This window comes from Strix aluco, chromosome 3 (assembly GCF_031877795.1).
Source record: "Strix aluco isolate bStrAlu1 chromosome 3, bStrAlu1.hap1, whole genome shotgun sequence".
Taxonomy (NCBI): Eukaryota; Metazoa; Chordata; class Aves; order Strigiformes; family Strigidae; genus Strix; species Strix aluco.
The window spans coordinates 103,166,110-103,193,489 of record NC_133933.1 but is presented as its reverse complement, the minus strand read 5'-3'; the positions used below and the strand labels follow the sequence as shown (position 1 = coordinate 103,193,489).

Genomic DNA, 27,380 nt, shown 5'->3' with positions numbered 1-27,380 from the left:
CACTGGTGACCGGTCACCAGCCAGATGTAGCCCCATTCACCACAACCTTTGAGCTCTGCCCTTCAGCCAGTTCTTCACCCAGTGTACCATGAACCCACTCATCCCAGAGTTGGACAACTTTTTCAGAAGCATGCTGTGAGGGACAGTATCAAAAGCCTTACTAAAATCTGGAAAAACTAGGCTGGTGGCCTTATCACAGAAGGATATCAAATTAGTTAAACAGGATTTTCCCTATGTGAACCCATCTTGACTGTGCCTGATGATTGCATTGTTCTTCAAATGCCTTTCAATACTACCCAGTATAATCATCTCCATAATTTTTCCAGGAACTGAGGTTAGACTAATATGTCTATGTTTTCCTGGGTACCTCACACCTTTTTTGTGGTTTAGAATAACACTGGCTAGCTTCCAGTCAGCAGGCACCTCCCCAGACTCCCAAGACCCTTGGTAGATGATAGAGAAGGGTCCTGCCATAACATCTGCCAGCTCCTTCAGAACCGTGGGATGAATCCCATCAGGACCCATGGACTTGGGAACATTCAGCTGATACAACTGGTCCCTTACAATTTCGGTGTCCACAAATGGAAAGTCACTGTTCCCTCACTTGTGGTCCTCCAATTCAGGGGACTGGGCAGCCCAAGGTCTACCAGTATTATTAAAGACTGATGCAAAAACCACATTTGAATGTCTCCACTTTTTCTTCATCCCTATTAGTCAGATGACACCTTCAACAAGTATCTGTCCAATGTTTTCTGTAGACCTCCTCTTGTTATTAACATACTTAAAAAAGCCCTTCTTGTTATTTGAAACAACACTAGCCAGTTTTAACTCTAATTGAGCTTTAGCCTTTTGTGTCTTTTCCCTGCATAAACAAACCACAGATCTGTACCCTTCCTGTGAAGACTGACCTTGTTTCAAGAGATCATACAGTTTCTTTTTGCTCTTGAGCTGCATGAGAAGTACCCTGTTCAATCAAGCCGGTCTTCTGCCTTCCTTGCTTGACTTACAACAGAGTGGAATTGCCTGCTCCTGTGTATTTAGTTTATATGTTTTGCTAGTTCTACATTAAAGATGTTTTCTTTAATAGGCAACCTGCTTTCCTCACGGGAAACTCTGGGAAGTGCAAGGAAGAAAAGATTTGGGGTGCTGGAGCTGCAGAGCAGTTCAAGGTGGTAGTAGAAGACTCTTGACATCTGGAAGACTATTGTATGAGGATTTAGTGAACCACATAATGGGTAATTCAAGTGTATGCCTTCCCCTCCCCATCCTCAGTAAAAACTTAGGTATTCCTTTTATTTGTCTTGTGGCATCAGTAGTCATGGAGCCCATGGGCCCTATTAGCTTAGCTTATTTCTGTAATCATGTTGTGGACTAGTAGCTTGCATTTCTGGTTGGAAGTTGAGAGTTGAAATAATAAATGTGATTTCACTGCTCAAGGATGAAAATATTAATCTGAAAAAATGATAATACAGCAGCAACATTAATAGTGTGTGAGTGTGTCTATGACTGTTTTGTTCTGTTTTTATGACATTCCTCACATTGGAGGGGAGGGGGAAATTAAGGCCCAGATAAAAGCAAATGACCCAGAAAATAATTTCAACAGAAAGAAGAGTAACCCTGATCAGCATTCCCCAAAGTCTCCTACCACTGACCAGAAACCTTGTGATGCAGGTTTTTTTTTTTTTTAATCTGAGGAAATTCCCTTTGGGCATCTGCTGTCACCTAACTGCATGATTTAGTCTGCAGACCCAAACAACTCTGAAGGTGACATTGTGTGCCAAACATAGCTGCACAGAAGGCTGATTTTTTCTTGCAGGCTGATTTTCACTCTACAGAGCTTGGAGCAAGTGACTATTCCCACTTTAGCACCTTGAAATGAATTTTATACATGGGGGAGAATACATCTTACAGAAAACTTGCCAGAAACCTTTGGACTGTGAAGCATTACCATAAATGTTGCTCAGAAATGTTTCAAGGAACATACTTGCAGATTGCTCTGAACACATGCTGTGAATGTCCTTTTCGGTGTGTGTTTGTTAAATACAATGTCAGTTAGGACTCTGTTTTATGTTGTCACATACATACATATGTGAAACACATAGTAAAACTAAAACACTGTAGTTTGGCCATTGTCACAATTGACACTAAAACACTGCCATTGACACAATTACTCGTCTTAACAACACACATTCCTTTGAAATTTTTCTCCTTTTAAATTTACCTTTGTGCTTACAAAGTGCTTGCTGTTGATTTCTGACTTAATAAAATGCTTCATATTATGACCAACAGCTTCCCAGAAGGGGACAGTTTCTTGTGTAACATATAATTAATAACAACATCAAGAGTTTAGAAGTCTAGGTGTTCATTTTCATTCCTGGTGAATGAACCATTTCTGCTTCATTCACATTTAGGAGGCCATCACAACTCCACAGTACAATGATACCCTGGTATTTCCTCTTTAAAATTTCTGCATCTTATGTATCAGAATTCCTTACACTTAGATATTTCAAACATTATATTTTATATTTTACAGACCATATCAGTTTCCTGTACCAACCAGGGAATGCTCCCTGTCTGTACTTAGATGAAAGTGTTAAAAAAATTAGGAAAAATAAATAAAGGGTGATTACAGAGATGGTCACAATTGAACAACTCTTTGTTTGTTTGTTCATTTGTTTGAAGGTACAAGAACCATGTCTTAAACTCTGCTTATTTTGATGAGATACAACAATACTAATTTTTAATAGTCTAGGCTCATTAAAATGATGTGACTTTTATTTGATGTCAATAGTGATTTGGCCACAAATCATTATAATTAGAATTCACCTTAATTTTAAAAGAGTTGGAGCATGGTGACATGGACATTTCTCTAACGGTCTGAGCTCAAGCTTTCTCTTTGGAATGAACACGCAGCACAGGTTTCATTTAAGTCTTAAATGCTACAAAATGACAAATCTTCCCAGATGACAGACGGTTCTAGTGCTAACCTAATCCTCACTTCCTTCCATAACGAGTTGCTGATATGTCTTCCTGACCAACTTTTAAAAGTAGAAAAATCAAATGTATAGCAAGTATTTTTAAAAGCATTTTACAGAAGAAAAAAATGTTCATAGCACTGTTGGACAATGTGTATTCATTTGGTCTGAAATAGTGTTATTTGTCAATACTTTCACTCACCAGTGTGATACTAAATACTGGAGGACATTTACAATCTTCAGGAAACACAATGCAGGAAACTTTTTACTAAATTAAATGTGAAAAGAAATTTATCAGACTAGGGCTTGAATGTTGGTTGTTTTCACACAAAACTACTGAAAAGCCAGAGCTCAATAACTGGACTCAGTTTAAACGATATAGATCCCTTTATGTACAGTTTAAAAAACCAAAGTCACTTGGGAGATTGAGTCAAACTGCCCATATAGATATAATCTCTGTTCCAAATTGTTGCATATTGATGATGCACATTAGTAAATATTTCATTTTCTATTTTAGTAAGTGACTAAATTCTTGTTTCAGGCAACTCCATGGGCAAAAAGTCATGTGACATTTAACTCCTCAAATCAACAATGTTTGCTTATGTGATAAATGCTGGACCGCAAATCCACAAAACAGCAGAGACAATGGCAGGTGGGGGAACTCAATTAATACCCTTCCCTAGCTACTCCCAGCCCAATGCCAGGAGCCATCAGCCCACCATGAGTCCATCTCCACAGTCCCAGAGGAGCACAGAGCCCTAAGGCAGGCAGGAACCTAAATTACAGATTCGGAGGAAAGAACACCGTGTCCCAGGGCTGTCCCAGGAGACTCTCAACCCTAGTGTCCAGGTGTGACACCCACCATGACGAGTCAGTGCTGGAGCACCTTTTGGACAGAGTGGGGTGGCTGCCATGGGGTATGATGGGGTATGGGACACATTATGAAGTGCAGGTGAAGAGCATTCTGGAATAGCACAAGATTTATGGATGTTTAAGGGAGGAAAAAAAAAAGCAGGGAGAAGGATGGAATTAGGTGATTTTTGGAAGAACAAATGTGGAAAAACAGAGGGATACAGGGACAAAAAGGCCAGTCACATGTAAATAGTTGGCTGGTCAGTATGCTTGTCTGCCCGTGTCCTTTGCCAGATCAGCGCAGCCTGTCCTCTCTTCTAACTTACATTATCATGCCCCGTCCCCGTTGGCCCATTATGCCCTAGCTATGTAGCTTTCTGAGAGAGATTTCAATATATAATGGTCAACTTGCTGTTACAATAACATGGTCATCTAGTGATAAAAGCAAGCAAAGATGTGTAGTGAGAGATAAGTAATTTTACTATATATATTTGGAAAAATGAACATGCTTTTAGGAAGCTCTTCTTGAAACCTGAAACAAGCATAATGTAACTAAGATAAACTCAGAGCAATTGTTCCCAGCCTGCATACTGCAGTATGCTCCATCGGCTTCAGAAACAGAAGAAAAATCCTTGTTAGTCCCAGGAGCTTGTCTGGTTTTCCATATTTATATAAGATGGTCTAATAGAAGTTACTATCTGTCCTTAGATTTTTGCCTCATTTGTAATATTTAAGGTAGCCCTATAATTTTCTCACTTTTAGAATGTTGTGCATTTTCTATAAAATGATGTATTTTTAACTTGTCATGCCAAGCATTTTTTTTTTCCATTTAATAGTGACAATAGTTTTATTGTCACTTTTTCTTACATATTTGTAGAGATTGATGTTGTTAGTGTAACTTCCAACTCTTAACAGAGGGCAATTTGAGCTCTGATATGGACAAGACTTTTATCAGTGGGCTCATTTGTGGCTCTGTCCACATCTTTATTTATCCTTTGTCTATTGTAAATAATCTCTGTTGGTAGGAGTAGCAATGCTGGCATGAAATCTGCAGTTCTATTTGGTGCATTTCCTATATTCATTTTATCAAATAATCACTGTAACATCTTGCACATTTCTTGGTGATGAAGACCAACTATTATTTGATAAGCATTTAGGAGAAACAAGCTTTTCTTCAGTGTTTCAGACACAAAGTAGCATGCACTTGGTTACTAATCTTAACAGTAGAGGCAATGTTATTGTATATCTTAAATGGGAGATGATTCATCAAAATGCATATGCCTAGACTTCAAATTTTATGGATCATTTCTTTTTAATAAATTTATTATCTGGGCCATTCATTCTGTTATAGTAAACAATTAAATTTGTCTTCTGTTTCTAATATAATTTACATTGTTCTACCATTGTAATTAGGCAATCTATTGCTATCTTCAAATACCTCACCAAATGTATGGCTTTGATGCTGTTAGGGCTATCCCTAAGGCTGCACCAGACTTCACTGCATTGTGACTGTTTCTCCCCTCTGTTCCATTTTAGTGTATGTGATAAAAAGGCCTTTTGCAGCTCATTTTAAGTTTCAATGCAATGTCCAGCTTAATAAGACTTCCGTCTGTCCTCAGTTTATTTATATTCTTTCTAATCTCTTAAGACACAGTTCAGTAAAATAATTTTTCATATTTCAATAATTTTTTATGTTGTGGGCTTATTGACCATAGATTTATACTCTGTCCTATGAAGCTGGGTTCTATCCCATTTTGCTTGCTTACACTGATGATCCAGGCAGAGTTTTCCCTTTCCACTCAATAACATTTCATTCTTTCTGTGCTTTCAAAGCCTTCCACTCTGTAGTCTAATCAAACTAACGAATTTGTGTACTTTGTCTCAATTTAGGCTTTCTCAATTTTTACTCAGACTCTCAATTCAGAGACAGCTATGTACAAAGAGCTGCAGAAGAACCTCATTGAACGACTACAGGGAAAAAAACATTAGATGATACTCAGAGTTGACAGATGTAAATTGAGGTAGATTACAGAAACAGTTCTAGCCTTAGATACAGAATGGTGGGCTCTGAACTCATCATCAGCATTCAACGAAAGAGGTGTTAAGAGTTTTAATAAGCAGTTTCATGAAAATGTCAGTGTACTAATAAAAGAAAATAGAATGGAAGAAATGTTTAAGAAAAGGACAGAGAGTAAAACAGAAAAATGTCAAACACCACTGTATAAAGGAGTGGCATTATCACACCTTGAATATTGCAGTCAGCTCTGGACCCTCATTTTAAAGAGGATGCAGTGGAACTGAGAAGGAACAGAGAAAGGTTACTAAGAGAGAAAGATTACTAAGGAAGTATCATACACTTGCCTACATATTTGTTATTAGCTATCAATTATAAGGGTTATATGAAAACATGAATAATACATAAATGTTTATTTACTAAAAATTTTGGAAATTAAATAAAAGGTAAAGATGTATATGGTATGAAGAAAAAGACAGTGTAGACTTTGATCCAATCGGAACATTGCTTAATATTTATTTTAAAAGGCACTTCATATGCACTGCCGAATCAGCTCAGAACTAGTGGTTATCTTCTATATGCAGATTTTTCAATCATTACCTCTTGCTACATTGAGTGTTAGGGGAAAAGAATACCTTGGACCTTCACACAGAATTTTCTGACCTAGAACACCCATTAGAATCAACACTTGAGGAATAAAAGACCTTCATTTGATAATATTAGTCAAAATTACCTATTTACTTAGCTTATTAATTTCCCTTCATCCTGTCTCCTGTTTCATAGCAAAGCACTTGGTAAATTTTAATTTGTTCCTCTTTTTGACCTGAGAAATGAATCAACTTTTAGCACCTGGTGGTATTTTTACAATCCAGAAAGTCTTGTTTATACACTCCTTTGATTTACAAAGTCTACAAAGTAATGCTTCCTTAAGTGGAGGAAAAATCCAACTACAGGAGAAATTAATGTCTCCAAAGGAGTTTTCTGTCAGATCTCTCTCAGCTTTTCTCCAGGTAAATTAGTAAAACATCAGACACTATTTAGTATTTCCTAGCTTGTCTAGTCTCAGTGTGTTTGATCCCTCTGTCTCCTTTTCTCTGGCAGACATGAAAAAACACACGGGGAGGGTTCTCAGCTCAGACATTCTTTGCTTGTGAGTGGATTTTGGGCTGTGGTTGTAGGTGGGGAGGTGGTCACTTTGAGTATTTTGCCTTCAAAGCATTTGACTTGTTTCTTATCACAGCTTCTATGAATGATAGAAACTATGACCAATGCAGAAAGAATATGGTTCTTACCATCACTGCAGAGGATACCAGATCTTCCATATGGACAAAGGCAAACAGCATCTCGCCTGGACTTGGGAAAACACGTAGCACCATTTCCACATGGATTTTCATCACAAGTCATGAACTGGCAGAGTCTTCCAGAGTAGAGTTTAGGGCATTCACAAAACCAATTTTCTGCATCACTGACAAATTTAAATTAAAAACAAAAAAATATGTATAAGTACCAAAACGCACTTAAAACACAATGGTGGGTTTTACTCTCATAGAAAATCAGTGACATTTGACTTTTGGTTGTAATATATTTGGTTTTACTCTCTTAACTTTTTTTTTTTCTTGTGTACCTGGCATTAATTATGCCAGGATGTTGTATGGGTGACTTCAGTTGACAGGTCTTTTGGATTTAATTTTATATTTTAATTTATCTTTCCTTTCACATTAAGATATGCGACTTTTCTAATGTCTCACTAGTTATTTGTGCTGCTGCTTTCATAACATGGCCAAAATAACTGCTACAGAAAAACAGCTTTTCTATTATGTCTGAAAAAAGGAAAGAAAGTTAAAAAAAATGTGAAGTTACTGGTTTACTTTGCAAATAGAAACATCATTTGTACATTCAGGTATTACATATAGCTTGTGACACAGTAGGATGTAAAGACAAACTGAAATATGAATGCTTACAGTAGTGATTATATTGACATTGAAGCAGAATAAAGAGGTAGTATCTCTGCTTTCATGTATCTTATGTTCTTAGTCATAGAAAGAATATTAGAATAGGCAAGGGAAAAAATAAGTTGTAATCAGTCTTGAGGGGTGATACAAACATTTAGAAATGTGCATATTCTGTTTATCAATTATCTTTTTTTTTTAATATACAAATATAACACAATGGCAGATACGGGAGGAAAACCAAAATCAGATAGGAAAAGCAGGAGTGTAAGAAATTCCCATCTAGCACTTACTATATATATAATGTCATTAAACATCTTATTTGATTTTCCCCTTGTTTTATAAGTGAGATCAGATGACAGCTATATAGATCAGTTCATATGATTACTACACATCCTTGGTATTGAACAGAAACATGTCTGTCTTATACTTGGTAAGGTCACATGTGCCTGTGGGTATGAATGCAGAAGACATGATGTGAGCTGTATCAAACCACAGTCATTATGTTTTTCCAGATAATAGCATAATCATTAGGATGTTCAATGATAAAATGTCAAATACCTGTGATTTCTAAAAATACGTTCACTGCTTATAATATCCATGTAATCAGGTTAGAGAAAATAATCTGGAGCTGAGTGAACTAAGTGAGTCTTGCGACTGTCTTTGTGCATAGCAGTTGACTAGTGTGTTTCTAAACTGACCACCCGCAGTTCTGGGGAGCAAGGATCTCAGCTGGAGAGTCTATCAGAATGAACCTCATGAATAATGCCTCCAGACAGCTTTGCAAAAGAAAATTGCTATCAACTGCAATAATAAATTTCTGTGTGTAGCGTATTCTATTTATAGATCTGCTGCAGACACCAGGAGAGGAATGTAAATGAGATACTGGATTGCTTTTGGTTGTGCAGCATCTAGAAACCTGCTTTCAATGGTTTTAATATCAGCATTACACAGTTCAGCTAGTTAAAAAAGCAACAATGAACTGAATTCTTTCTGGAAATCTACAATTGATGGTGATGATCTCTAAAACTAGCTATCAAATGTTTTCTATCTGTTTATAGAAGAGAAGACAGATCATCGCTGCTAACTGCCAAAATACAGAGACTTTAGTCTTCACCTTTTAAAAAAATGATTTTCATTCATTCTTCTATTGAGCTGTATATGTCAGCATTGGCCATTTCTTTTTGTAGTCTTTTGCTATTCTGGAGAAGATTAAAAATAACTGGTCTCATAACAAATTGTGAGGAGTTTATTGTTATCACACTGAGCAATGTTCTAACATTTCACTATTGATGCCATAACATCCTAAGAACAAAGAAGAGTGATTCCCAATGAGGCAAAGAAAACAGGTTTTAAAAGTTCTTCAGAATAATACAAAGCTTGAAAATATAACAGCTAACCACACAGAAAAAATATCACAGACAATTCACATGTATTAGTATACTGAAACATGAAGTCTCAAATGAGTTATTATTCTCTCTCAAAGCAGTCTGTCACTATATTTGGTTAAGAAGAGGACAAGACCTTCCATATTCTGCTGAATTAATCTCAGCTGCAAGAAACATATAAATGTCTGAATGACCAGGGACTTCTTTCCTCCCAAGTGGATTTTATAATTTCAGGATATCCTGCTATCCTTTATAAATGCAAGAAACAAATGACAGGGGACAGCAATTCAGAACAGTGATATCTTTTGCCCACGCTGTACACCTGTGAATGACTCCAAGAACAAGTCATTGGATAATTACATACATAAGATGAATAAAGTGAAAAATGCGTGAAAGAAACAAGAAAAATATCAGAACTTTGAGGCTTCAAAATTGGAATCAAATTTGTAGTGTTTTGCTGAAATGTGTTATATGTCTATATTAGTGTTTGAGTTTAGATCCGAAACATGGTTTTGAAGCGAACCTCCTTGTTGTCCCCAGTTGAAATGCCTTGATTCACATTGTGGAGTGGTCTCAAGAGTACCTCAATTCAATTTCTCTCAGATGAACCTGCACCAGAAGATTGTCTCACACCTCAGGTACTCCAGCTGCTAATGGGCATTCAGTCCATGGGCCAGACTAGGTCTAGTGTGAGTTAAAGCTCCCTGAAACATGAATAATGGGGATGTTGGGTCCTCAGCACTAATTGATCAGCCCTGTAAATCTAATCCTATTGAACTACATTATCTGCTAATATGGATGCCGATTTATAAGGCATTAAAAGAAAATCAGACAGCCATGGTGTATATTATATATCAAAAAAGTCTCCAGATTTTAAACTGGAGTACTGATGAACTCCAGAAGTAGATAAAGAAAAAACCTAACCATCCACAATCATATGAAGGAAGAATGTCACAAACAATGAGAGAAAATGGGAGAAGAAACAGAAAGAGTGTAGAAAAGGAGTGGAAGAGACAAGAACAATTCTCCTAGAGCACCATCATCTCACATCACCAGCCTTATGATATGTGAAGAAAAAAGTGTAAGGAAGATGAACTGTTCTCTGATATTCTTATAATCCTCCTCTGAAATGGTAAGGGGGACACTTTTCATTACCATTTCCCATGCTAAAATATCCCTTTGATCTTTAGTCTACACATTAGATTGGAAAAAAAATCATCAGGAAGAATTTGCATGGTATGATGTGATATTGGTAATTCAATAATACAAATTTTTCTCCTTGAATCAGTACTACATCAGTGACCTAATTTAATGAAATTAAAGTTTTGTATAAGATTGACACCTTTGGGATGCCAACACAGGTTTTGATAACATTTTAAAAAAATATTACATAATGCAGAGGAGACTGTATTGTAACACATTAATAATACAGTCACAGATGTATTTAACTGCAGTTTTTGACTTTTAAACTAATTCTGGTTTTAAAAGAAAAGATTATAATCCCTCTGTACAATGTGCCATAGACATAATTTGTACTCTGGTGATACAGTGCTCTGGTTCTCTGAAGCAGAGTATAATTTCACATATGCCTGTGCTTTTTCCATCTCTAAAGTGGGATCATTATGCTCTGTGATTCCCACTGAAAGCACTGTACACGCAATTTGTGTAGTCGTATGTGAGAGGACTTTCCTGAAAAGAAGCGCGCTCAACGCCCTTTAATCACGACAGTGCTAAGCTGAGAATGTCAAAAACTACATGTTGCAGTGAGTTCAATATTTAACGATACAAGTTCTTTTAGTTCTCTTGCTATATTATCTGGGCCAAAGCTATGGAAGTTGGAGGGAACAGCTTCCCAAGCTTTTTCAGTTAATAAGTAGTAGATGTAATTCTGTTATTTTAAAGTTGTTGCTATCATCTATTCCTAGTGCCATTTTGTTTTAAAGTACTGGAAACTGAAAGAAAGACTATACTTTATCAGTTTAAACTTTAAGTTGAATTACTCTTCATGAAAAGATTCATTAAATCTCTTTCTATAAAATACCAGGATAATGTAAAGGTGATTAGGATCTCCCTTTGAAAGCTTTGTGTAAGAGTCAAATCCACAGAAACTCATTGCAGACAGAAGGATAACCTTATCTCACCAATAATCTTAAAAATATCAAAGGACAACATATAAAGGAGGAATTTCTTCTTGTGCACAGCAGGTGTTTTTCTAGTATATAATATATCTGCCAATCTTTCCTTGTATTATACCACTCCCAAAAATCAATTCAGCTTTCCTGCTGCTTTAGTACTTTCACCCAGGTTTCCTCAATTATGGTATCTTCTCTAGATCTGAGTGCTTTTGTCAGCTTTACTGTTTTGAATCCTTTTTCCCCCTATCAGGAATTACTATTCTGCAAGCTTTGGTGATTCACTTTAAATTTCCTTTCTTTTCAATTTCATATTGGGTTTGAGTGGCAAAGTTTTGGTAGTAGGGGGGCTACAGGGGTGGCTTCTGTGAGAAGCTGCTAGAAGCTTCCCCCATGTCTGACAGAGCCAATGCCAGCCGGCTCCAAGATGGACCAGCCACTGGCCAAGGCTGAGCCCATTGCTCATATTATAAGAATATTACATATTTAAGAAGGGGAAAATGTTGCTGTGCAACAGAAATTGCAGCTGGAGAGAGGAGTTAGAATATGTGAGAGCAACAACTCTGCAGACACCAAGGTCAGTGAAGAAGGAGGGGCAGGAGGTGCTCCAGGCACCGGAGCAGAGATTCCCCTGCAGCCCGTGGTGCAGACCATGGTGAGGCAGCTGTGCCCCTGCACCCATGGAGGTTAATGGAGGAGCAGATCTCCACCTGCAGCCTGGGGAGGATCCCACGCTGGAGCAGGTGGTTGCACCCAAAGGAGGCTGTGGCCCCGTGGGAAGCCCACACTGGAGCAGGCTCCTGGCAGGACCTGTGGCCCCATGGAGACAGAGTATCCCACACTGTAGCAGGTTTTCTGGCAGGACTTGTGACCCTGTGGGGGACCCACACTGGAGCAGTCTGTTCCTGAAGGGCTTCACCCTGTGGAAGGGACCCACGCTGGAGCAGTTTGTGAAGAGCTGCAGCCTGTGGGAAGGAATCACATTGGAAAAGTTCATGGAGGACTGTCTGCTGTGGGAGGGACACCACACTGGAGCAGAGGAATAGTGTGAGGAGTCTTCCCCCTGAGGAGGAAGGAGCGGCAGAAACAACATGTGATGAACAGACTGCAAACCCCATTCCCCGTCCTCCTGCGCGGGGGGGGAGATAGAGAAAATTGGGCATGAAGTTAATCCTGGGAAGAAGGGAGGGGTGGAAAGAAGGTGTTTTAAGATTTATTTTTTGTTTCTCATTATCCTACTCTGATTTGATTGGTAATAAATTAAAATAATTTTTCCTCAGGTTGAGTCGGTTTTGCCCATGACAGTAATTGGTGACTGATCTCTCCCTGTCCTTATCTCAACCCATGAGCCTTTTCTTATATTTTCTTTCCCCTGTCCAGCTGAGGAGGGGAGTGATAGAGAGGCTTTGGTGGGCACCTGGAATCCAGCCAGGGTCAACCCACCACAACTTTCGAAACTGCTTCTCTTTGTATAAACAACCACTGACAGGCTCTCTTTAAACCATGTCTAAATCACTTGTGAACTAAACTAGTTTTGAAAACTCCTAGGAAAAATATTTCCAGTTTGGTTTGGTACAGTCATGGAAAAAAGCTTTTGCTTTATATTTTCTTTGAGACAGGCTTATACTCGGAGTTATACTGCTTCTAGCATGGACTAAATAGGAACTCCCATTTAAAAGATACTTCCAAATTCTTTGATCCAGGTTAAAAATATTGGAGTGGGAGGGTTCCAATTCCACTTCAAAAGGGAGAACAGGAGTGACAAAAAGTTTCCAGCACCTTGCTTGCCTGTGGCAACATATAAGAAAGAGACCACTGCATACAAAATTGTTCACCTCTAACAGAAAATTAATTTATAGGATCCAACTAAGAAATTTACCTAAATAGATGCTTAACCCACCCCAGCCAGGCAACAACATGTATCTGCTCAATCTTATCATTAAGCATATGTATATGAGTTTCCTTGAACGAGAATCCACTCCTGAAACAATACTTAAACCTTAGAAAGTTTACAGGAGTTGTGTTTGAATTATGACTTGGGAAGGACAGAATTCGTTTTATGGAAATAATGGAGGAGGAAGAGCTCTTGTTCACTGGCAGAATATCTATTTCAGACCTTCAAAGATGTCATTATTTTCAGAAATTTAGGACTGTTAAAATTTATTTTAAAATGTACTCATTCAAATATCTCACACAGTATTATCTAACTTTTCAGGATCATGAATTCTCTTCTGGAGTCTTTTATAAACCCTCTTTAACCTCAATTTTCCATTCAGATGGTGAATGTATAGGCGATTCCCCATCACAGGAGTACACATCCATTAAAAAGTATGATGCCTCCTGTCCTGTAATGTGACAATCATGACCATTCCTGTCACACAAGTGGATACACAATTGTGGTATCAAGCACTTCTGGACACATAACACAATGTTGGATGATTAAATATCTCTCAGGGAAAAGTACAGCAAGCAATGGTTGGTGAGAACAATTTATGTGGGTAGTAATCCATTCCACGGCCACATCTAGGAAGAGAAATAATGCTCTGTCATGCTGGGTCCATCACAAAGGCTGTAATTAGCTCTGACACTACTCCTTTCCCCAATTTCCTCAGTCTTTTCAGTTAAATCTACGTTTTCTCTTTCCTTGTGTTGTATGGGAAAAATAGTAAATAGATGTTATCATCTGCTAAAATGTATTTATAAAAATGAAACTAAATTTTTTTTTAAAAAGTTGAAAGGCTATGATTTTGATAATAAAATATTAGCATTATATGAAACACAGCCAGGGAAGCACATAAACGTTTTCAACATCATAAGGTAGAAGCCAGATCTCTACCTCTCACTGAAATCACATGCTGGTTAACTTCTGTTTGTCCTTTGAAAATCTCTCATAATTCCTTATGACAGAAAGTTTCCAATTGCTCCCAGCAGTCCCTAGAACCCTAAACAGCCTTTGCTTCAATATATCTACAATTTACAGCAGGACTCCTGAGCACCATATCCAAAGCAGTAACACTGAACATTAGTGCACAGCATATTCCTTGTTGCACTATTTTCGCTAAACATGCATTGTATACTATTACTCATTTCTGTTAGAATTTTAAAACAATATTTTAGCACGAAAACATTCATTACTTCAATGACAGATGAATTTATAGGTTGTAGAGCTATGTAACTTAGTAATTTCCAAGATTTCAAAGTCTCCTCACAAAGCAACTGCAGTTTGCTACACTGATCATGAGGAGATGGATAACAACAAAATTGAAGAACAAAATTTTGAACAGTTTGTAAAATAACAGCATTTACTTTAAATTCACAACATAATAATTTTGAACTATAATGACTATAATCTAAATTCAGAACGCTCTACTGTGGCAAGAGAAACAAAGTTAGTGTAAATCTAGGTGTTCGTTATATTTTCTTCTATTTCTGAGTTTCTTCCCAATAATTCTTTTCTGTTTCTAAAACAGATCTTTTATTTATGTATTTACTATTTTAAACTTTCATAGATGCAAACTCTTCTTATTCCATTCTGAATTCAATTTACAGAAAGAAGTTTTCATAACCACTTATTCACTGCACTGTCACTAGTTCTACCAATTTGCAACTCTAATAATCAGTGGATCAGCATTTCCTTTGTACCTATTTAACACCCATTACCCTTTCTATTTTAAAAAGATTCTTAATCACAAGGAGTTCATCATCAGACTTTCTTGTAAGCCTGGTCTATGTACAACGCTAGAAGCCAGGAACCTCTTAAGAACTCGCATAAAAGGGTAAGTTAGGCTTTGAACTTGCAGGGGGGGTATAATCAGCTTCCTACAGTGATTTACCCTGTTCACACCATTATTTCCCAATACCTCCTGTTAATTCAAATGCACAGCCTTCTTTTCAATCCTAGGTACAATCTCAAATCCTCCTAGTTTCAACTTGGTCTCTGAACTTTCTGTTTCTAGCTCAACAAAATGGAGATAATTTTACCATATACATATAATGCAGTGTAACTTTTACATATAAGTGTTAATGTTTATAAAACATAAGCTATGAAGAAAAACAGCAATTACAAAATGTGCTATGAGAACCCGACAACATCGTGATGATACAAGGTAAACCAAGCTGCTTTGAACTGACATAATCTTTACCATTCACTTTGGATACCCCCTTTTCTAACAATCCTACAAATGCCAGAAGAGATAAATTCTGAATAAATGAACTTCATGGAAGAGAGTCTGATTTGAAACTTTTTTAGAGGGTCCATCTGTCCACATTATACCTGCAACCTCTTTTCCTCAGTGATTGCCAAAAGAAAATTTGTAACTCATTTGTTCATTTCTTAATGAAAACACAAAACTGGGGGCACAGGCATGCACTCTGTTTTATCTCTGGACAGCTAACAGAGCTGCAAGAAGTTTTAAGTGGGACAGAGAAGGTATTATGATAATGCTTTTCCATGGAATGGGATGACTGAGCCATGCTTAGACAACAATATTTTAACATTAATGAGAGAGTCATATCTCTCCACTTTGCCTATTCGAAGCTTGTGCATAGTTTCTAATTTTTTAATTGTATATGTTGTCTATCCATGGACCTTGGAAGCTTGCTGAGTTTTTCTGATTCTTTAAGCTGACACAGGAGAAGATAGTATTCCTCCCTACAAATCATGCCTCGAAGCAGTAAGCATTAGTGGACAGATATTCTCTGCGTTTAGACAGTGGCTAGTGAAATGTAGTCCCTTGTTCCTTCTGCCTATGCATTACAGTAAATATGATTAAATATATTGAAAATGTACTTTTCTTGTACCATGTTATGGTGTAATTAATATATTAAAAATGCACCACTGACCCAATCAGTAAAGATGGCAGTGCAGCACACTGCCTGGACTTTTACACATTATTTGAAAGAGTATAATGAGATATAACTAAAAGTCATTTGCCTATAGAAAATATTTTTTCAAGCTCCTAGTCAAATGAAGTTAATGACTATATATGCAGCATAGGATGCTGTAGCCTCTCAAACATCAAATGCTAGGAATGTTGTGGGCTGAGTTTATGTCTCTTAACACCTGACTCAACCTATTATGATATTTGAGGTGAATATGAATGACACAAACAATTGCACTTACTATATTTCCTACAAATTTAGTGCTTACGAAAGGTGGTAAATTCTCTGGTTGGCAGAAACTAGATAATGTAAGTTTCCTTACCAATGACCAAGGTAATTTTTCTGCCTCAGAAGGTAATTCACATCTCTGTGCCTTTTCAATCTGTGGTTTCTTTGACCAACAAAAGCTTTAACTCTAATATAGATAACTCCTAGAGAACTGAAATAAGATTCTAGGAAGTTCCTATAGAGCTTTGTACATCCTTCAGACTAGAACACCATCAGTCACATGATGTAATTGAATTGGTAGCTTATGTTTGAAGAACACTGATTTTCAGGAATCACCTCACAGATACTGGGAGATAAAGTCTAGAGTTGATTCTTATCTCAGCCCAATAGTGGTGTTTCATCAGTGGAGATATATCTAATTACACTGTAAGCATGGAATGCGTGGTGCTGAAATCTAGAAAAAAAAATAAATCTAAGCACCCTAGATCTTCAACAACAAAATAACATTTTTTTGACTTCCAAAACAAAACATCTCTTAAAGCTTCTGTATGTCTATCCTCTGTCTGTCTCTTTCTTCTCATCTCTTTGAGATTCACTTACTTCCGCATTGTAGTCCAGACATCTTCCTCTACTGTCAGGAATAAGAGAGGAGAAGAAAGCCACAACACTGTCTTCTTGTGCATCCTTTCTCTGGGGTGCCACCAGCTCTCAGAAGGAGTAAGAAATCTCTGCAGCCCAGGATTTCTGTTTATACATTAACTGAACTGGAGGAAGTTAAGGAAAATTTCATAGATTCCCTTTGCCCATGGCTCTATCTGAATATCTACAGACTAAGCTATTTCTTTAAGTGACATCAGTGGTAGGTCACAAAAACTGAAAACAAAAAGCAGTTAGGAACATAAGTGCTTTTGAAGGACCAAATCTTGACCTGTCTGCCAGTTTTCTTCTACTACAAATTAAAGATAATGTATAGGGGACTGCATAAACCTTTTACAAAGACTAATTGCTTAAGCTTGCACAACTATTTGAACATGAGAGGGCAAGGGAAGTGCTGAGTACTAGAACGACTGACAACATTAACTGAAGTCAAAAGTTAGAAATCATTGTGTGCTTTCAACTCTTTTTGCAATATAGTCTTTATCAATAGTCTGAGTTCTGTCTTGCAGGTTGACCTTTTACTTTGATTGTTGCCTCAGCTCTGAATTTCACACATTCCTGGATGATGTCTGTGACTTATGAAGGATATAAGATGTCCTAAAAGCTGTGAAATCAAATGCTATAAAACTGAGTGTTGGCATTTTTCAAATGTGCAAGAACTGTAACTGTTAGAGTTCTTCCATTGCTGAGAATTAGCATAGCTGGGTGACACACCAGGCTAAACTAATGAAAAATGCAACAGAAAAAAGTCTGGTTTACAGCTGACCTTTCTAATTGGTACAAAAGGCCATTTGTGTACCATTTTATCAAACAGAACTAACTTAAAATGCTAGGAGATCAGTCTCTCTCCAGCTTGCACTCAAGAGGTCAGATAAGCCAGGTAGTCTGACTTATTTGCAGCAAAAGTTAAATGACTGTCTTGAAAAAGTAAATTACAGGAGAATTTATGTTAGAGGAAAACCATTGCATCACAACATCATTAAGAGTAGTGTTATTTGCTTTCAGACTGCCCTCAGAAAAAGGAGTCAGTTCCTCTTTCTTGATACCATGATGCCAATCCATTTCTTTATGCAGAAGAATTAACAGGAAGTTATTCTGTCAGTCTGGCTTTACAGGTTATGTTGCAAAATTCAGGGGAGTGGAAATAAGCCTTTCTTTTAAATAAGACACGAACTTACAAATTCAAACTGGAAATACATATGTAATCATTTACATTTAATAATAGTGGTGTTTAGAGTAGCTGTGTGGAAAAAGCAGACATGATTTTACAGTGTTTTTTGGATATAGGGTATCTATAACTAAAATTTAGCATGACAGTGTCTGTGACAATATTAACCTCTGAATGTATTTGAGTTTCTTCACATCTGAGTATTTTTTATTTTCCAGTGTGCATCAGTATGATGTCTATCCATATAAAATGAAAGTACTGGAACAATTGCTAATAACAATCTGATATAACACTGTCTCATTCTAATGTCTGAATGTTTTACAGATACAGTTGTTCGCTGCTGGGTGGAATGAGTGGTGCTTCAGTTTCTAACATACGCTGTACTCTTCTGACAGAAAGACTTCTACCCCACTGATTCAGTAGCAAGGATGGTGATTTGAAAGATCTATCAGTAATTTTGCCATAAAGTTTCAAGGCTATGTCTACACAGCAGAATGAGGAGATCATGGAAGTAGAATTAGATGTATTTAATTTAGCTTTAATCTAATTAGCACTGTTACCACCTGCAGTGAAAACATGGCAAGATGTTTAATCCTGACTGCTAATCCTTCAGGGAAAGCAGGGTTTTTATTCAGTTTACTGGCATGTATTGACATTGCTGCTTGTTCTATCTTCATGAAAACTACCTTAGTTGTGCCTTTTCTACAACCATTATCTCTTTATTTTACTTTATAGGCATGCCCTCTGTGTATCCATAGAAACAAGTACAGAATGAACTGTGATGCCTTGTGGTCACACATTTGTTTTGAAGTTACCACATAATGGAAGTGAGAGTGCCTTAAAAAAAAAGAAAGAATGGAAAAAATAAGACAGAGGGCTACTGCAGCCAGAGGAAAGAATATGTTTTAACCCTTCATGTTTACTTCCTTCAGTCACAACAAACATAGTTACCAAATCCATATTGGCTGCAATATTAATGCAGAAATTTCTTCCTTTGATATCAATACTCCTATAAGTGAAATGCACGTTGAAGCTAGTAAGCATGATTGAATATTCCAACAGCTCAGTTAATAGGTTGAGGAATGAAGTTAAACATCCTGCTTGTGGGTACAGAGTGATTTGCTAATGACAGTAGGTGCTTGGAGTTTTCCCAGGCTTCTAGGTTCAGTTGGTCAAACTAGGACAACTCTACCAAAATCTGTGGTGCTCTTGAAAAGTCATGGCTTTTCACTCACTATAACACAGATAGGCATAATTAGAATCATAGATTTAATTTTGGGATGCTCAGATGGTGTGAGACATGACTTGAAAAAACAGGTCCTGAAAGAAACAGGCCTGCGAGAAACAGACAGAGAAAAAACATTTGAGAAAGAGATAAAGGATAGCTGGGGTAGTGGAGGCCCTCCGAGGTAAGGAATGTCTCAAACACTTTCAAGTAATGAAACTATGGTCATGGGGTGGATGGTGTGGAGGTTGAAGCTGATAAGGCTGCCAGAATAACACAGGAGGCAGCTGGAGGGGGGAGCCCTGTGGAGACAGGACAGTTCTGCTCTGGTGCACCTGGTCAAATTTCAAGGGCCATCTGTCTGGTGAATGACCTTTGCTTCATTATCCATGAAATGCATATTAAAGTTAACGCCCCTCAATATGCTAATGAAGACTAACAAGATCATGCTAATTACATCATCCCATGAAAAACCTTACCCCTCCCCATACATGGGATATGTAGGTATGTGGGTCGACCTAGGGGATGGACCCAAGGAAAGTGGGTATAAATCGAGGGGGGGCAAGGAGGGAGTGAGAGAGAGTGAAGTGAAGTGAAGTGAAGTGAAGTGAAGTGAAGTGAAGTGAAGTGAAGTGAAGTGAAGTGAAGTGAAGAAGTGAAGTGAAGTGAAGTGAAGAAGACAGATGCCTCCTGGAACCCTCACTGGCAGGATCAATGCAGAAACCCAGACTGGTGATCTCTATTTCTCCATTCTCTCTATCTCCCTCCTTTCCTTTTTCCCCTTTTCCCTTATTACCATTAAGCAATGCAAGGCATACTGTATCGCTTGCCATAACTTGTTATATACTTAGCCAGTTATCATATATCCAGTTGTGGGAAATTAATAAATGTCTGTGTCTGGACTTTGAGACTTGTCTCACCGTTGTCCACTCCGTTGGGGACTTATGAATCTAAGTTACTTGTCTCCCTCATCTGAGAGGGATGTGACAGATGGCAGAAGGCAAACTGGAATCACATTGTCTACTTCTGAACTGCTTATGCTTTAATATTAGATATTTATTGAAAAAAGAAAAAGTAACCCCGTAGTACTGACTAGGACCTCATTTCTCTCAATTTCTGTTATATGCCTGATCAAAGGTAGGGGCAATTCCCCTACTAATTATTCCTGGTCCAGAGCAACAGACTCTTTCACTTTTGTATTGCTGGCAGCAAAGTTCTTCACTTCTGAAAAGGAGGTGAAAATTGCTCTCAGAAAGCCTCTGAGAGACTTGAGACTTGAGTACTTAAAGACTAACAGGGCCTGGAGCCCAAAAGTTATTTGAGACCTGCACCATAAATTACCCTAGAATCATAAGAACTTGATAGAATCTGAGGTTATGTAGCATTTTTATTTTACAGGTGCAAAAACTAAAAATACAAATGTCATCTGTGCTAGCCAAATGAATTATACAACTATTAGTCAAAGGAGAACAATTTCTTTGTTAACTGATTCCATTTTCTGACATGCTTTGTAAAGCCTTTTTAAGAGATTCAGAACTGGAAGGCAGTTCCCTGGAGTTGAGGTCCCCCCACAACTAAATAGCTTTCACATCAAAGAATATTTTTCTCTTGAAACTCCTACCTGTGACTGAATTTCCAACACAATAGCTTTTAATGTGTTGAAGAGTCAGACCATGGTGTGAATGTTCATCTCGTGTCTGAACCAGATGACTGGTTTCATGAGGATCATAATCTTCAGCACAGTGGCAGATGCTTTAATGCAGACAAAGATCTCCATGAAACCACTTAACAGCTACAGAAGCTGGTAAAACAGCTGAATTCTTTGATGCACATGCTTCTCCTCATTGCAAAAAAAAAAAAAGAAAAAAAAGGAGTTCTTGCTTTACTCAAGGTCATGCAATCCTGAAAAGTTAATACTCAAAAATATGTTGTTGTGTGACAAATCAGGATGTGATACAAATCAAATGCCTCCAAAATCAAAATATAAAATATTGGATTTGTATGCAGAGTCAGTAATCATTTTTTTTTTTTTGTGTTGGATACTGAAGAAAAGGGTGCAAAAAGGCAGGAAGTCCTACTGATGCACAACTATGCTTGAATTCTATTCTCTGCGGTATGTAACCTCTGTATTAAATTGACATTCATTCAGGGGTAGAAAAGTAATAAATGGTATATTGTTGTCAGAAACATGTATAGTTTTCTATTTGATTTCATTTTTTAAATTTGATTTGTGAAATCCTGACTTTGTTAATATTCACTTAGAACATTTTATGTGTGAACTATGCAAACATGGAATATCATAATCAATGACAAATCAGTTTGAAATGTTATCATTTATGAGATAGAGGATTTTAACTGCAACTGATATAAACCATAGTTGATTATAAACATTTATTAACAGTTTTTCTTCTGAGCTACTTAAAATGTAAAATCAAAAGTTAATTAGTATCTTCTTTTATATAATGAGCAAATTCCTTTAGAATCTCACTTTTCTTTTGTACCTATGCTACCATTCCTTTTTAAAGGTGTCAAAGAGATGAATAACTGTTTTAAAATATGTTAATATTCATAATCTTTTAATTTCTCAAACAGCAATAAAAGTCATGTCACAGTGGTATTTGTGGGAAGGGGACCTCTGGCAGAGATTTCTGATAATGCAACTGAACATGGAATATCTTCACTGGGATTGAATCTGCATTGTGATTGTAAGGAAAGCAGAATAAGAGTAGTTTGTGTTGCAGTTGTAAGAAGCTTGCTTGAGTCCTCCAACATTTTGCAGAGTGTAAAATCTTTGCAGAAATTTCTGTAACTCAGATCGCTACCCTTAAATGTATTTTCTGCATGTAATATAATACTATGTCTCCCAGCATAATCTAAAACAGTGTTTATGCCAAGGTATCATTTATGTGTTTCTTGTGTTTCAGCAATTGGATTTATGCTAGACTGGAATTTGCAGTACTGGAAGAAGGGAGTGATTCATTGCTAAGGTGTTTCTATGGTAAGGTTTTTCACTGCTGTAATTGTTCAACTCTACCGGTGATAGCTATGGCAGCATCATTTGTGCAGAGAGAATATCATGCAACTTCTGATGTTTTAAGGAATGTTAATTTTTTTATTGCTAAAAGCAGTCCTATACAGCACAATACTTATATATGGCATTAATTACACTGTTACTATTAAAGGCTAATTCACACATAGTGAGAGTATCTGTAATAAATGTTGAAAACAGAAAAAAATAGATATTATGGAGTGACTTAGTAAACAAAAAAAATTGAAGTTGTATAAGTAAAAGTTATAAGTAGAAGACACAAAAAGTGGTTGACATGTCTTTAAGAAAGTCTATAATATATATAATTGTAACTAAGATTTTGTAACATTTGTCCATTTTATCTAAGGATCACCTTTATGTCACGTGGTGCAGTTATGCCCCAAACATGCAAGCCAATCTATTTTACACAGGACTGCATAAATCTCAAATTTTAGGGAAGACAAAAGAAAACATCATTTTTGTGAAGCCCCTTTAGCACTCTATTTGTTATTTATCAAATATCTTTCTATATACATAGCTAAGCTATGATGCTGATGTGATACAATAAGATGCAGGGAGCACTAGAACTATGAATTCATCTAAGAATCGCCAGCATAAATCATACAGGATCACAAACGTACATTAATCACCCCTTCCTCATACGTCACCACCTGCCAGGGGACGGCGGTAATGTGCCCTCTCTCATTCTTAAACAGTTGCAGGCAATGCCTGAAATAGTAGTGTGTCCTATTTTATGAAGGTTAAGTATCCTGGAGAAAAGGCATCATTCTCTTACTACCCAAGCTATTAAAAAGTCTCATCTCCCATTCATCATCATTTGAACAAATACATTGCTCTGTAGTCACTGTGCACTCTTGCCTGCCAGGGAGTGCAATCCTCTGAAGAGCACAGCCTGAAGCACGTTCTTACCAACTGTCATATTGCAAAAGCAGTTTTTCCAAATGTATGCCAGAGACCCTGTGAGAAAGCCCCAAAACATACCAGCCAATATAATGACAAGAAAAGAAAATTCCTTCCCACTGTCCCAGAAGAAATTAGCACAATGTTCACAGTGGCTCTCTGGATTCACAGCTGTGCTCTGACCTATGAATGAAAACTAGTGATTTCTCAGTAAAAGAGTTGTGGCTGATGAGGCAATATCATACACTCTTTCTTTTCTGAGATACGAAGAAGAACGGGTGATCTGTTTGACTCATTTTTGATGTGTCTTATGAAGTAATGGGAAAAAATCAGAACTCTCTTCCTCCAGACAGATAAAGCCATACTCCTTTTTAGTTTATGTGAGATGTCTACTTGAAATGGAAACTTTTTGCTTCTAAGACCTGTCCTGTGGCCAAGAGACACTGACAACAGGCTGTGCCTCCTTACCTGAAACAGTACAGGGTAGAAGAGACACATATCATTATTTTCTTTTGCTACTCTGGTAATGTTTCCAAAATTAAGAATTTTGAAATATTATGAGTGGCAAACAGAAAGGAGGAGAAAAGTGAAAAGTAGTTATTACACTCCATCACATTCATCAGCAAAATAAAAGACCTTTTTTTTCCCCAGAAAAGGCTTTCAATTAAAAAAGCTGATATTTTCAAAGCTAACTTTTACTATTATTATCCTATTATTTTCACTATGACACTTCTAATACTGCAAATATTTCACACTGACAAGATGGTCTGTCTTGTGACAGATACTAGAAAAAAGATTAGTTTAATTTTCTTCTGAGTTGAGTTTTATGCAGGACTTGAAATGCATGAGATTTTTGTTCGGAACTAGCATTTACTAAAGACTAGCTAGGTCTCCCATGCGTTAGATTTAGGTCAAAGTTTGTACTTCATTTATTCATAGTCTCTCACTCCCACCGAAGAAGCCAATTGCTGCTGAAGGGACAAACAGTGAAGACATTCTCCCTCTAAAACCTAAACAAAATGTAAGGCAGGTGGATGTGAACATTATTTATGATTCTATAGATTGACCTATTACTGAAGTGTAATGTACTGGTGTGGTGGTTTGACCTTGGCTAAATGCCAGGTACCCACCAAGTCGCTCTATCACTCCCCCCCCCTTTCCCCTTTTTTTCTCAACAGGGCAAAGAGGGGAAAGAAAATAAGATAGGAAAAAAAAAACCCAACCCTTGTGGGTAAAACAACAGCAGTTTTAATATAAGCAAAGCGAAGCAAAGGTCCGCGCATGGAAGCAAAAAAAAAGAAAACAGATTTATTCTCGACTTCCCATGAACAGGCGATGTCGGGCCTTCTCAGGAAGCAGGGCTCCAATACGCGTAGTGGTTGCCTCGGAGGACCAAGGGTGACCCCACTCCCTTCCTCCTTTTTCCCAGCTTTATACTGAGCAGACGTCATATGGTCTGGAATATCCCTTTGGTCAGTTCGGGTCAGCTGTCCTGGTTGTGTCCCCTCCCAAGATCTTGCCCACCCCGTCCCACTGTGGGGGGGGAAATGTCAGAAAGAGCCTTGGTGCTGTGTAAGCACTACTCAGCAGTAGCCACACCACCAGTGTGCTATCAACAGCCTGCCAGCTCCCAGCATAAAACACAGCACCATGAGGGCTGCTACAGGGGAAAACCAATTCTGGCTCATCCAGACCCCGTACAACTGGATATTTCATATTTCACTACTGTTGCAACAGATCAGAGAATCAGGCTCTCAATATTTATTCCAGTTAGCTGCATGGGTCTGGCTGGGAAAGAGTTAGTTTTCCTCATAGCAACCTGTATGGTGCTGTGTTTTGAATTTGTGACCTAAGCAGTGTTAATACATCAGTGTTTTAGCTATTGCTGAACAGTGCTTGCACAGCATCAAGGTTTTCTCTGTTTCTCACTCTGAGTAGGCTGGGACTGGGCGGGAAGTTAGGAGGGGACACAGTCAGAACTCCTGACCTGAACTGGCCAAAGGGATATCCCATATTGTATGAGATTATGTTCAGCAATGAAAACTGGGAGGTCGTCTTTCTAAAGTAGCTGCTGCTTGGAGACTGGCTGGGCATTGGTTTGCTGCAGGTAAATGATTGTTTTTGCACATTTTTTTTTCTTTGTTTCCTTCACCTGTTAAACTGTTTTTTTCTCAACCCACCAGTTTTCTTGCTTTTGCCCTTCCAATTGCTCCCCATTCTGCTGGAGGTGGGTGAGTGAGTGACTGGGCCAGCTTACCCTGCTGGCCGGGTCAACCCACCCCACTGAGCAACTGACAAAATCCAAATGGTCCTGGGAGCTACTGTAGCAGGAACTGCAATAGAGTCACTCTGGAGGAGTTTGCATTTGGTGTGCTGTTCAAGGACAAATGATGTGGCCGGAAGACTGGAAAATCTGGACTTTGCAAGGGACATTAACTTCCTGCCATTCTTCCACATTTTTGCTAACAACAAACATTTGTCAGAGTGAGTTCACTAGCAGGTCAGGATCTGTGTGAAAACCAGGCTGCAACACATTTAATCAAGAAATCAAGAGCAGAAATCCTCCCTATCCTTAAAGACTTTCTTACTTAATTTTTGACACTGTTCTTGCTGACCCACAGACCACAGCAGACTCCTTGCCTGGGTTCTGTGATGGCAGATACAGAAAACACTCCCCTGGAGTCAGTACAAACCCCAGTAGCATGTCCTCAGAGCTATGAATATGCCCTTGCTGTTGACACAAAGGAAGGCTGAACAGCACACCAAAATATGCAGAGACTTCTTGGTCTGGCCTAGTGTAGTCCTTGAAATCCAGGAACAAAAAGGACTGCAGGGGAGGCAGACTGCATGCTATTAAGGGAATCATCTAAGATGGGGAACATGTATCATTATCAAGCCATTTATCAACCCTTAGCTTTGCTTAACATCAGTGATCTCAGAATAATTGTAAGTGTCCTTGTACAAAGGAATACAGGAGGGTGAGACCCAAGAGTATGGACTAAAGCACACCAGGGACTTGACTCTGTGGGGCATTTTGTGATACTTATAGATCCTAGCTTTGAGAGGAGGCAGTGTTGCTTCACATGTTATTTGTAAGAGTATTTCAGAGCATTCAGAATTAGAAAATTACTTCCACTATTGGCAAAAGATGGTCAGGCAGAGTTTTGTATTGGACTTGCTGATCTACACTAGATGCTAGGCATGTCTAGTGTTTAGGACCAACAGCATCCAAAGCAATTCAGTATTGTCTCAAGATATTTAAACAGGCTAACCAGCAAATTACAGTGACTTTCAGGGAGAAACATACAAGAATGCTGTACTTGGTGCAATTATATAAGATAGGAATGTAAGAACACTTATACTAGATCAGACCAATGCGCATGTGTACCATTATCCAATCTCTGACAATGGACAAAACTGACATCTCACAAAAGAGAATAGTTATAACGCAGCATTACATGACATTCAGCTTCTTGTGACCTGTAGCAAAGGACATTTTGAATCAGATGTGTGTCACAGTCCTTAATACATATTTTTTCTCCATGAACCTGCCTGATCCCCTTCTAAACCCATGTCAACTTTGAACATATACATTGTGTGGCACTGTTCCACTGCTTAAGTATCTACCTCTGCTCTGTTTGAATTTCTGTCTCCTTTTTTCATGTGATGCATACAAGTTCTTCTATTAAAAGATGAACAATTATTGTCTATTTGCTTTTCTCATGTCGCTCCTGATGTTGCAGACATCTTTCATAACACTCTTTGAACATCTCTTTTCCACACTAGAAAATCTCAAGCTAATCTGTTGAATGGAGACATTCCATTTCTTTGATCATCCTTCTTGCTTTTTTCATTTAACTTCATCACTCTTGTTTTTGAGATGAGAGAATAAAATGACAAAAATAATGTGGGGTAATGAGCCCTATCAATTAATATTTGTGCATCATGGTTTTTTTTTTTTT

The 27,380-nt window shown here is 37.8% G+C and overlaps 1 protein-coding gene across 1 annotated transcript in view; it reads right to left on the bottom strand.

Moving 5' to 3' along the window:
• The window catches only part of EYS (eyes shut homolog), a 1,110,009-nt gene that overhangs the window by 59,402 nt on the left and 1,023,227 nt on the right, over positions 1-27,380 (bottom strand). The window contains exon 42 of the mRNA XM_074819828.1: positions 7,134-7,306. Within this exon, the coding sequence (XP_074675929.1) occupies positions 7,134-7,306 (173 nt within the window). The remainder of the gene's footprint in view (positions 1-7,133; positions 7,307-27,380) is intronic.